General features: G+C 45.4%; 1 protein-coding gene across 1 annotated transcript; it reads right to left on the reverse strand.

Moving 5' to 3' along the window:
- Positions 1 to 2,880: 2,880 nt before the first annotated feature.
- LOC120699244 (zinc finger CCCH domain-containing protein 65-like) lies at positions 2,881 to 12,334 on the reverse strand. The gene is made up of 11 exons (XM_039983162.1): positions 11,784 to 12,334; positions 11,476 to 11,550; positions 9,470 to 9,520; positions 8,988 to 9,047; positions 8,777 to 8,818; positions 8,614 to 8,682; positions 8,270 to 8,338; positions 7,220 to 7,345; positions 6,676 to 6,978; positions 3,697 to 3,969; positions 2,881 to 3,374 (listed from the first exon to the last, which is right to left on the reverse strand). Exons 1-11 carry the CDS (start codon positions 12,186 to 12,188, stop codon positions 3,216 to 3,218), a joined length of 1,632 nt encoding a protein of 543 aa, XP_039839096.1. The 5' UTR covers positions 12,189 to 12,334; the 3' UTR covers positions 2,881 to 3,215.
- Positions 12,335 to 12,371: the final 37 nt, after the last annotated feature.

Below are 12,371 nucleotides of genomic sequence, written 5' to 3' on the forward strand. Positions count from 1 at the left end.
AGCTTAGTTTTCCACACTCGCTTACACCAGAGGCTTGGGCGCGCCCGTCCCTCTCTTGACCGTTTGTGCACCCCTACTACAAACCAGTGCAAGATACATGAGCAGCCGTGAATTGAACGTAAGGTATTACGCTTTCGAGCGGCCCGAACCAGTATAATCCTTGTGTCCTTTTGCACACCATCCGCCACTAAATGCGCAATCTATCAAAATCACTAGCCGGTGGTAGAAAAACACAACACTCATACGATATTTTTTCTTTTTATTGTTTGTCAAGTCCCGATCAGCCAACGAAATCGTCGATCCATTGGAGGAGAAAAGTGGACTCCATGGTGATGTGCGGACAGCTTGGCATCAGTTTGGCAGAGCTAGTGGTGCCTCAAAATAGCTGGGTCCCACAGTGAGCAAACAGACATCAGTTTGGCAGAGCTGCAACTTGAGAAAAATATAAGAATCAAAGCTATCTGGACTGTTGGAATCCATATGAAATAAATTAGTTTTTCTTTTGGCTCCTACTATGCGTTTCGGTTCACCAATAACAAGCTATCTAGATCAATGAAATAGTTTTAAATTCAATAGGCACCGATGCGGCGATGCCACTTCATGCACCGCTCCAAATTTTCGAAGTATCACTTCAAATTAGCATCACCTCCCACACATGAGATGTGGTGTCCAAACTCTCTCTCCTGTTCTACCATCACTCAAGGCGGAACCAGATCCTCTGCAGTCGGCCCTTTTGACGTCGCTCTGCAGTCACAGCAATCTGGCCGCGCAAACAGGATCCAACGATGATGGCTCACTCGCCCAGCCCTCATGGCCGATGGTGGCTCGTTTTGCGGCTGCAGCACTCCTGCGCGTCTTGGCTGGCTCGGCTGGCTCCTGCACCACGCTGGGCCTCGGCCCAACAAGAACAGGACCTTTTGGTGCGAGGACGACCGCGGGTGGCGGCGTAGCTGAAGGACGAGCCGCGGGCAGCGCCGCGGTGGCGATCAGACTGGTTGGAGCATTGATCAAGCACAGGTCGGTTAATTTCATTTTTCTTCTTCGTGACTTGATTATTTCCAGCAAACTCTGCTATGTGGTTTGATTGTCTTCCATCTCCCCTTAGTACACTGTTGGAATTCATCAAAGAAGCTTGGAGCAATGGTTGGAGCGCTGATCACGCACAGGTCAGTTAATCACCTTTTCTTCTTCGTGACTTGATTATTTCCAGCAAAGTCTGCTATGTGGTTTGATTGTCTTCCACCTCCCCTTAGTAGACTGTTGGAATTCATCAAAGAAGCCTGGGGCAAAGTAGAACTAGAATTCTACAATGTCTGAAATCACAACAAAACGTGAACAGCTAGCCAAGCAGAACTAGAATTCAACAATGTCTTAAGGCCCCGTTTGGGAGGGCTTCAGGAGCGACTCCAGGCGAAGCCCTCCCAAACGGCCGTTTGGCAACCGGCTTCACGTGTGAAGTCGGTCCTGAAGCCATTGGCGGCTTACACAGGCAAGGTGAAGCCATGAAATCGTGGCTTCACGCGGCTTACACATCAATCTAACAAGTGAAACTATTTTGCCAAACATTTTCTAAAACGGCTCCAGCTCCACCAGAGAAGCCGCTCCATCTGAGGAGCCAGAGCCGGAGTTGTTTTTGGATGAGCCGAAGCCCTGCCAAACAGGCCCTAAATAAGCTGCCCCTCCTGCTTGAAGCAGCAAATTTCAGACTGAAACTTATGCAGTCACAACTCTGGATAGTTCTGAATCTTCTGATCAAACGTAGGCAGTCAATATGAGATGATTCAGTAAGCAGTACACAGAAACAGGAGCATTTTGGAGACTGCAAAATTCTTTCAGGCAACACCAAATAAATCTCGACTGGGAGCATGAGAAGATAATGTGGTAATTTTGGAGACTTGCTTCAGGTAGGCAGAACAGAGGCATTGCTGCAAACAGGGAAAGAGCTCGGCGTCCTGAGCTTGGCAAGCGCATCGGCCACCGCGGGCACAAGGTGCTTGAGCCTGCGCAGCTGCGCCGCGCCGCCGCCTCCTCCGTCGTGGCCGCAGCAAGCAAGCAAAGTTCGCCGGACCTCGCCGTCAGCCCCCGACTTGCTGTGCGCCGCACCGCCCTCCCTCGCTCGATCCCTGCTCGCCTGCGGCCGCCTCCCCGCAGCGAGCAATAAGCAGGAGAGGAGGGGAAGGAGATGCGAGCCGCCAAAGGGTTCTGTTCCTGTTGGGCCGACGCCCAGCGTGGTGCAGGAGCCAGCCAAGCCAGCCAAGACGCGCAGGAGCGCTGCAGCCGCAGAACGAGCCACCATCGGGCATGAGGGCTGGGCGAGTGAGCCATCACCGTTGGATCCTGTTTGCGCGGCCAGATTGCTGTGACTGCAGAGCGACGTCGAAAGGGCCGACTGCAGAGGATCTGGTTTTGAGGGCTCACATTGTGGAGGGAAGGCCCTCCACAGCGTGAAGAGTGATGGGAAAAAAAAGTGGACCCCACGGTAAAAATGAGCATTGAATCCAAAAGAGATGCAGCGTGTGAATGTTGAAGCACGGAGCTATTTTAACTGCTGGAACCCGTAATAGAATAAAATAACATCGTTTATCGAGTTGCCCGTGAGTTACTTCAATTGCAGCATTTAAAAGGTGCCGAATGCGAAAGCCAACTATAAACTTTATCATTGTTTAATATCCGGCACCAGCAGTTGTACGTGCCTCACTCTTGTTTTTTCAAGCATCAGATGGAGTTGGCACTACTTTCTGCAGTGTGCTGAGTGATGCTTCAATCTCCTCTCTTCTATTTACGCATCACTCTAGCGACACATTATGGACCTTACCTCCTTGAGGAAGTTGGGTTACTTACCACCTCCTCAAGCACAGTGGCAGGACACGATCCCCCGGAAAAGCTGAAAACCACAACCCACCACCAATTATTTTGACTAAGGTCCTTGTATCAGTTTATATGCTACCAAAACATGCAAACAGAAACAGGGATTCTAAGCCCAACGGCAGTTATGTACGAACTGTAACTTGCTGTACAGCTTAAAGTTTACAGTACTGTCTCAACAGGTTCAGGTAGTTTTCCATGAATCCAAAGGCAATGTACCCAGCTTCGTGCAACTTCGTTGCGATTTGCAAGCTGGATCTCTACCGCCAGCCACTTGCAGCTATTTTACAGGTTGAAGTTATTACAGGCACTCGCGGCGACCTCTGATAAATCGCTCGTCTCCATGCCCACTAGACGGTGAAGTTTCCAGGTGTGGGGTGGTATTGGCCAGGGAGGGGTGGCCCTGCTGCCGGTATGGGAGGCCCGAAGTTGAAGGGGTGGTTGAACATGCAAGCTGGGCCATACTTGCAAACACCGAAGCGACCATAGTATGTGCACACAGGTTGGTCCTGACAAAATGACAAGGAAAACAAGCTTAGCCGGTGTTTTATTAAACGATACCCATTTTAATTAGTTTGCAGGGCCTAGTGGAAGTTATCGATAGTAACAAATAATCATTTGCAACATGCTTAAATATTTTTTCCACGCAATGCAACTGTTCTGAGATGTTCCCAAACAAAATATTGGAGTCATTTCTTCTTTCCTCTCCATATAAGTCGAGATACACATAAGGTAGGCCTATGATTCATGTACTAGTGAATTCCTGGTGCAATAATTAATGCTCTAGTCCTAATGGGGAAAATAAGAAGATTGGATAGGATAGGAACTTACAGGTTTGATAGGCAGGCCGATAGGGCTAAGACCTGTTAGCGGTGCAGGCTGGCACGATCTTGGATGGTGAAATCTGCATTTCATCCTGTATTTGCAGAAACCACTCTTAACAAAATGCTGGCATTCTGGTTGGCCAGGTCTCTCTGGATATTCATCAGAAGGTAGTTGCTGATGTCCTGGTATATCAGCAGCCTTATACATCGGGTGATTCATATGAGGAGCTGGAAAATGCGGAAAAGGGACCCCAGGAGGATAATATGGATTCACAGGAACCTGAAACCAATATTCACATGTCAAACAGTTATCCAAGAGAAAGCATCGATATTATGCATACTGGGAAATTATTAAATGTTTTAGCGAAAAATCGTTGAACTGAAACACAACACCTCACATGATTCGGTAATCGGGGCGGCAGCCAAACCCTAGCCGCCGCCGCCCCTTCCTTTCTTCGCCGGCGCCGCGCCGCCGCCGGAGCCAGCCTTCGGAAGCCCGCATGGCTTGCTAGGAGGGCGGTGGCGAGGCTAAATCGCGTGGATCTGGTTGCATTCTGCGGTGCTGCGCGGGCAGGGGAGCGCGGCGGCCGCGGCGGCACGACGAGGTGAACTTGATGTGGCCGGGGTTCGGCGGCCCGAGGCCTGGCGCGGCCCTCCATGGCGGTGCCCGGCTGCGATGCGTGCTTGATGCGGCCGGGGTCCGGCGGCCGGCGGCCTGGCGCGGCCCTCAGTGGCGGTGTCCGGGCAAGGCGGTCGATCCGGCAAATCCCTCCATGGCAGGGCCGTCGATCTAGAGCTGGTGGCCTGCGGCGCGGCGGTTCCTCAGCTTCGTTGCCACAGCTGCAGCGGCGGCGGCGGCGATGGCCCGCGGTTTCGAAGGCTCAAGGTGGCGATGGTCCGCGCATCTGGACTGAGCTCCAGTTGAAGGTCTTTCGTTTTCCGGTGGCCGCTGCCTTGCGCCTTGCCTCCGATTGCTGGCATCCTGTTTTGGATCTGCTTGGCGCCCTATGGGTACAATGGTGAAGCTGCAAGGGTCCGTACATTACTTCTTGGTTTGCAGGTTCTCAAGCGAAAGCTTATCATGGTCCTGGACCGCCGGTGATGATGGTGTCGTTGGCATTGTTTTCCTTGCTGAAGGCATTACCGTGAGAACATCAACCAACAGGACAGATCCAGGTGAAAACCTTAGAACCGACATATTGGTTCGGGCAATGGCGGTATCTTGATGTTGCTTCCTCTTGAGGCGTCGTCTTGGAGTCCTTAATGACGACACCTTGGTCAGCTTGGAGCAATGGCGGAGATTGACCTGTTTGCATAGTAGAGATCGACTCGGTGCGGTTTCTAGATTATAGGGTGAGCGGAAGGCCACCATCGACGATTCTTACATCAAGAGTTTCTAAGAAGACAGTTGATGTGAGATTTTGTTACTGCTTGAGGATCAAAATAAGGTTGAAGGAAGAACGTAGAAGAAGCTCGAAGCTTAGTCTTTCATGCTTACTTTCTTGTGTTTTGTGTTTCTCAGTTGAGTCCAGGGTTAACCGAACCGACCGGTCCGGTCAAACCGCCGCCCTCCGGTAGCGGTTTACCGGACCGGTTTGACCGGTAACCGGTGGAAACCGGTTGAAATTCAAATCCAAATTCAAATAAATTCAAAAAATCCCGTGCAACCGGTTCCGACCGGTTTACCGGCCGGTTTAACCGGTTTACCGGCCGGTTTTACCAGTTTACCGGTCGGTTTGACCGGTTTGAATTCAAATTCAAATTCAAAAGCTCCCGTGCAACCGGTTTACCGGCCGGTTTTACCGGTTTACCGACCGGTTTGACCGGTTTACCGGCCGGTTTGACCGGTTTGACCGGTGGGCTTTAATGGGCCGGCCCATTTTTTTCTTTTTTCTTTTTTGATTTAACTTTAAATCCCCGCAAACTATACTAAATGAACGAATTTTTGAGAAAATTTGACACTATTAGATTCATTGCACCTTGAAGTATTTTTAGGAATTTTTTGGGAATTTTTCATTTTTTGAATTTAAATTTAAATTTTGAATTTTGGCCGGTTGGGTACCGGACCAAACCGGTACCGGGCCGGACCGGTTTGACCAGTAACCGGTCAAACCGGACCGGTTCCCACCGGTTTGGTGAACCTTGGTTGAGTCTAAGTACTCGTGTAAGCTTCTGGTTTGGTGGCCAGATGTATTCCTTTGTGGTCGTAGACATTCTCTTGTGAATGTTCAAGACCGGGTTTTTCCCTTAATCTAAAAAAAACATGATTCGGTAATCAAAAACAGAATATTGCTACTTGGCAACACTTTTCTCTTGGCATAATACTAAAGAGTCTCAAAGGAAATTAATCAAATAAACAAAATGGCTGTACTCTTTTATGTCAGTAACATTACTAGGTAGTTGAACTGAAGAAATCATACCCAAACAGGACAAGATAACATAGAAAACTATGGAAGCTAGGCCAGGTCAAGCTAGCTCATATAGGCATAGCCTGGAGAAGCGAGGCCATCTCATTTGGTTACTCAGAGCTTCAACATGGGAAGCCCATGATCTTCCATGCAACTGCTGGCTTGCCACTGAGGGGGAGCCTTTTCTTACTACTACAGGCTAGGCTAGAGTAGTTATTCCTCCAGATCCAAACACACCCTTATTTAATCAATTTCAGTCAAAACAACATTTGTGCTTTTCCCAAGCCAAAGAAATCCAGGTACTTGCCTTCTTAAACATAAGAGGCGAAAATGATATTTGCTACCTTAAACATAATTTCTAACTTTCAGCTAATTCCTCAGAACTGTACAATAAACATAAATGGGCACAGAAATAGAACCACTCCAAGTAACAGCGAACATACACCAGAAAAATAAACTAACACATTCGGTTCTTAAGCAACAAAAAAAGCAACTTAAGGAGAAGCATTACTAATACCATCCAGTTAAATTAATGGCACAGCTGAAGTGAAACAAATTGTTTAATTGAATACATTTACCTGGTGATACCCAGTCCAGTCAGGAGAGGGATACATTCCTTGAGGTGGAATCATTCCTGCACTGTACGATGGCGCTGGAGCTAGAAAAGGAACATGTTGCTCATTCAATGCTCTCTGTTCAGGCCATATCGGAACACTTGGCTGAGAGGGTCCTTGGACATTTTGCTGTGGATTATCCCCATTCTCATGTTCCAAAACTGGTTCTTTTGAAGCGACATTACTAGGATCTGGGTGGTGAAATTTGCAGTTAGTGGCAAATTTGCAGCTCCCAGTGCGCATATAGAACGGGCACTCCTTTTCACCCTGCAAGATTAACATGAACTTATGCCTTCGAAAATTCCATATACAAAGATAAACTAAGTTGGTAAATGCATCCATAGTTTTCACAATTTTCTTGTTAATTTGGTGCCTAAATTGAAAATAATGGTTGCATCTGAATATTATTTTGCACTTTGCAGTAGTATAATAAGAATGGGAGGACATAACAAAAATCAGAGTAATAGAGGATATAAGCTGCATAAGTAATGATTAATGAAAGACTTACTGGTCGCAGTGGAAGACCAAGAAAATTCAGTTCGACCTTTTCAACCTCTGCTTTCCCTTCTCTTCCCTCACGGTGGAGGTACTTGCAAGCTGTACCAAATTTGCATCCACCTGGTGTTGAATAGTACTGCAAGGTACATTATGTTATAGGATACACAGGAGAAAAATATCATTGCAATGAAAAATCTAATCCCTACCTCATACCTTAGATTTTATACAATGTAGTATCACTTACAATGTGCATCAGCTTATGCTATGAGTAGTATCACTTACTACAGTGATCAGAAGAAACAAATTTGCAACAAAGTGGTGCAAAACAGAAAAAATGAGCAACTAGAAGAGTACACACAACTGCAACTAATGGACAAAGCAAGGAAGCTCCTGAAAGCCACTGTAGCTACAACAGTCTGGAGGCTAGGCCAGCCTGAGAACAAGTTGGTTTTTCAGATAGGCATGCATGTGCAGAGAGATGGAATACTATCCACTCACTTGATCTGAATCCAGATGTCCCTTGTTTCAAGAAATAAGACATCATTGGCTTAGAGCATGTTTGTTTCCCCTCCAAGTTTTGGAATCCAACTTTTATACACAGAAGCATAAACAAACAGCCAGCTTTTGGCCTCAATCAAACAATCCACTCAAATGTGCCTTTTTGTATTGTAGAATCTGGACTGCGATCGCAATACCAAACTACCCACAGAACTCGATGGAAAATTATCCACACTACGACCGACCCTATCCGCTTGACCTCTCAAACAGTTAGGCATATTGTAGACCTTTGATATCCAAATCCACTCAAAATCCAGGTTGTGAAAACATGTATCAGAATTTAATCTAATTTTTTACATCCAGCTTTCCAATCCAAAAGCTAGATTCTAAAATCCGAAGGGGAAACAAACAGGCCCTTATAATATCAGGGAGTTATCATCAGCCCCAATACAATATGTTTGGGGGGGGGGCATAAATGTACTAAAAAATTTAAAAGCTTTTAGTGCGATTCAATCAACAAACTTAAAAACATTATGAAAGGTTGAAAGGTCAACAGACAAACCTTGCATTCCTCCTGAGGACTCCCTTCCGAAAAGGTTTCCTTTCTTTTATCCTTGACACCCTTCAAAATCTAAAAAATGAAAAAGAGAAGTAAAGGGAACAATCAGGATACAATAGAACAAAGGTTTAACATAGAATAGAACATAAATCTCCATTAGGAATGGACTTTGGTTAGGAACGCATATACGGCATCATGCAAGGATGGAGATTGCTTAAAACATGAATTAACATGTTTCTGGGGATGTAGGATGTCATAGTACATTCATTAGATGATTTATAAAAATCCCTCAACTTAACAATAGATACTTAAAAAAAACGGTATGCTCTCAGTGTATAAATCCTAACCTTCTGGTTTGTGATATTTGTCTCATCTAACTTCTTGAAATACACCCCCTTTTCAAGCTCTTCTGCAATCTGCCAGCATAAGATATGATAATTTAAGTTTCAAATATAATTATATATATTAAGAAATCGCAAGATTAGTTTACATGACAATGTCCATGACAACCTTTTCCTTTGACTCCATTCTCCCCTTCTTCATATCAATAACCTGCAACAATTTAAATATGGTAGACATCAAACGTGGAGTTAAAAAACGAGGGAAAAAAGTGCAATCTATTTAAGTTTGTACTGAAGGTAAAACAACTGACATTTCACTAGTTCTGCAAGCACAATGCAGTCAATGCCCATAACAAACACAGCTGACATGAAATACTGACCTCATATGACGTCTTCCTATGATTTCCTGAGTTAGATGAACTCCCCTTATCATGAAAGCTCTGCACAAAATTACAAAATTAGCACAAAAAAAAAACTTATGAAATGTGCATCAAATAACTAGTCCTAGAAGTGATGAATCAAGCCATAAGATTCATGATTAAAGTTGATCACACATCAGATAGCATCCTATTTTTTCAGAAGTAACAAATTATGGAGGCATGCCTTTGAAGTTTCTTCAAAGCTAATCAAATTCAGTATAACGTACAATATTTGTCAGAAATAAAAGAAGAAAATTTGGAGGAAGGTGGAATCATCAGTCATAGACCACTGATAGTTACAATAATCCTGGATCTATTTCATGGCCAAGTGAGCCACCAAGTGCACATTTATCCCAAGTGGAATAATTAATTGTCCACAAATTTAGGATGCATGCATTATATTTTCTCACTATCATGTACAAAGAAAATAAAATGTGGCTCACCACAGAATCTGAAATATCTGGAACAAGGCCTTCGTATTCTTCTCTAGGAGCCTGGACAAAAGTTAAATAGATAAAACATATTATAGTTTCTGCCTAAAAGTTATGATTTGTGACTTCAAATATCTCCATGCAATACTGATCATGAAGTGCATAAACAGTCCACATTTTGAATAAGTATATTATAGTAAGAAGATTAAATGGAAAACATACCAAACAGCAACCTACTGGATACAACTAGAGATGCAAGGTGGGAACCTAATGATGTTTTTTGGGTCAGCTAACTAGTTATGTGTTTTTTGAGACAAGCTAACTAGTTATGTTTATTTGCCATTTTAGTCTGTTTCTCTCCACTACATTAGTTAGGTGGGCATGCCACTGTAGTTCATTTTACCAAATTTTGGGTCAACCCAATGACCCAAAAGATATGGATATTGCATCCCTAGATACAATCTAAGCATCTAATCTAAGAAATAAAAAAGACGAAGAATTAAAAGGTACTTCCTCCGTTCCAAAATATAGGGTCTTTTGTTATTTTTTCTAGGTTCATAAATTTTGCTATGCACCTAGACATACATTATATCTAGGTACATAGCAAATACTGTGAATCTAAAAAAGCTAAAACAACCTACATTTTGAAATGGAGGGAGTACATTATAGTAATGGATAAGTAGTAATGGCATCTTTTCATTTGGCAGGCAATATATTATGTTTCTGCCGTGATTTTTTTTTACAAAAATTCAAGTGGGTGACCTCGAACTTGTTGACAACTTTTCAACAACCTAAAGAGCCCCCGATTTGTAATTATTACTTAAGAGTAACATTCTTGTGGCTTCTTAGAACACATGGAAGTCATGCAACCATAGGGAACAAGCTACTCATAGCGGATATCCAAGAAGGTGCTGAACCAAATTAGGAAAAAAGAACAAACAGCCTTGCCGTGGTGAGATCTCAATTTGATACACAATCCTTTCTTCCACATTCTGGTACGGTAGACAATTTGATGGGAAGAGAGGAGGGGGGGCACTGAACACACAATTTAAGTGGATGATCTTCATGATAGTACCATGATATATAGTAAAGGGACATACGGACGTGAAGTGCAAGGCTAGCCTGTACATCTTGAAATGAAAAAAAAAACTTGAGGAAGACCCAAGTTTCTTAGTTAAATATATCAAGAACAGGAAGAGCTATTGAACTTTTCATTCAGGCCTAGAATCTCTTTCAAGTCATTTTGGTCTTAGGTGATCATTCAATTTGTTTATTGAAGCTATGGGTGCAGAGAGTAATAAATGAACATTCCATTATCCTATTTAAAATTTAAAATAAAAGAGAAACTATGGGGCACAAGGGCTTACAAATCACATTGAAATAATTGACAGAAAAAGGGGAATATATTATTAAAACTACAGACAATCAAAACAAACCAATGGCAATTAGGATATGCGGGATCTGGGTGCTCTTAGGAGTACAAACACCTAAATATGTGGCACGAAAGAATGTGTAGCCCATTCCAGGCACTTATTTATCTCACTGGGTAATGAAAGCTTATCCAGTGAGTTCAATACTAGTTGCTATGCATCAGAAATTAATGAATGGGTGGCAAATCTAGCTTCTAAGTTGAAGAATTTAGTGCAAGCAGCCCAAAGCCCACCTCATACAGCAGCACAAATGGAATTTGACATGCATTGGCCATAACAAACGGAACACCTTAATGTATCCAGATCCCTTACCAAACAACTACCTATACACAACATACTACAATTGCTTCCCCCCAAACGGCTGCATTCACCCACTCCCAGCACCGCAACCAAAATTGATGCATTTGCAACACAACAAACCAAAAAAGAGTCCCTCTTATTCTCTTTTGCAAAAGCCCGATCTCTTTTCTTTCAAAAAAAAAGGCCGATCTCTTCCACAGTATCATCGCGGTGCCAAAAACAGAAAGATATGCATTCACAAAAGACAGCTGGCACACATGTAGCAGCAAGCGTAGAAGCGTCAATCACCTGATCATCATCAGGCGAAGATGTTTTATTGCTGCTGCTGTTGCTCCCGCTCACGCTGCTCCCACTCCCTCGCGCCTGCACATCCACACAGTGAAAGCAACGCGAGGTCACAAACACACGAAGAAAACAAAATAAAGCAAAATTCGTCTCCTTTTACTCCACCCTGCACAAACCACCAAACCCCAAATCGCCATCACCATTCACCAGAACCGGATCAAAGCCCCTCCCACAAAAATCCCACCCACAAAAAAAAGAAAATGGAGCTTTATTTACTGGCCCAGTCCAAGTCCAAGAGGCCTGGGGCATACCCTGTTGCTTTTCTTCTTCCGCGACGGGTGGTTGAATTTGCACTTGATCCCGAAGCGGCAGCTGCCGAACTTGACGTAGAAGCTGCAGTCCGGCTCCCCGGGCCGGCGTGGGAAGCGCACCTTGCCATCCGCCGCCCCCGCCGGCGCCGGCGGTGGCCCCCGCACCTTCTCGGCGGCGACTTCATCGCCGCCGCCGACGGCGACGGGGACAGGGACGGGGACGTCGTCCCATCCCGAGGGCCCCGGGAACCCGCCCCCGCCAGCGACGGCGATGCCCAGCCCGGCGAGCTGCTTCTCGATCGCGTCGGCGTCGGCGTCCGCGGCGCCGACGGAGGAGGGGGAGATCGAGGCGATCGGGGACGCCGCGGCGTCGGGGGGCTGGGTGTTAGCGTCGGCGTCCGCCATTGGAGCCGAGGGGAGAGAGAGAGAGAGAGGTGATGGCGACGGTGATGGGGACGAGAGAGAGAGAGAGCAGGTGGGGAAGCAAAGCGAAGTGGGGAAAAACCCTAGAGAGAGAGAGAGCGGACGGGGGGGAGAGGAGAGAGAGAGAGAGAGACGGAAGGGGGTCGGAGCGCGTCGGGAGAGGGG

The sequence above is a fragment of the Panicum virgatum genome, chromosome 3K (genome assembly GCF_016808335.1).
Source record: "Panicum virgatum strain AP13 chromosome 3K, P.virgatum_v5, whole genome shotgun sequence".
In the NCBI taxonomy this organism is placed as follows: Eukaryota; Viridiplantae; Streptophyta; class Magnoliopsida; order Poales; family Poaceae; genus Panicum; species Panicum virgatum.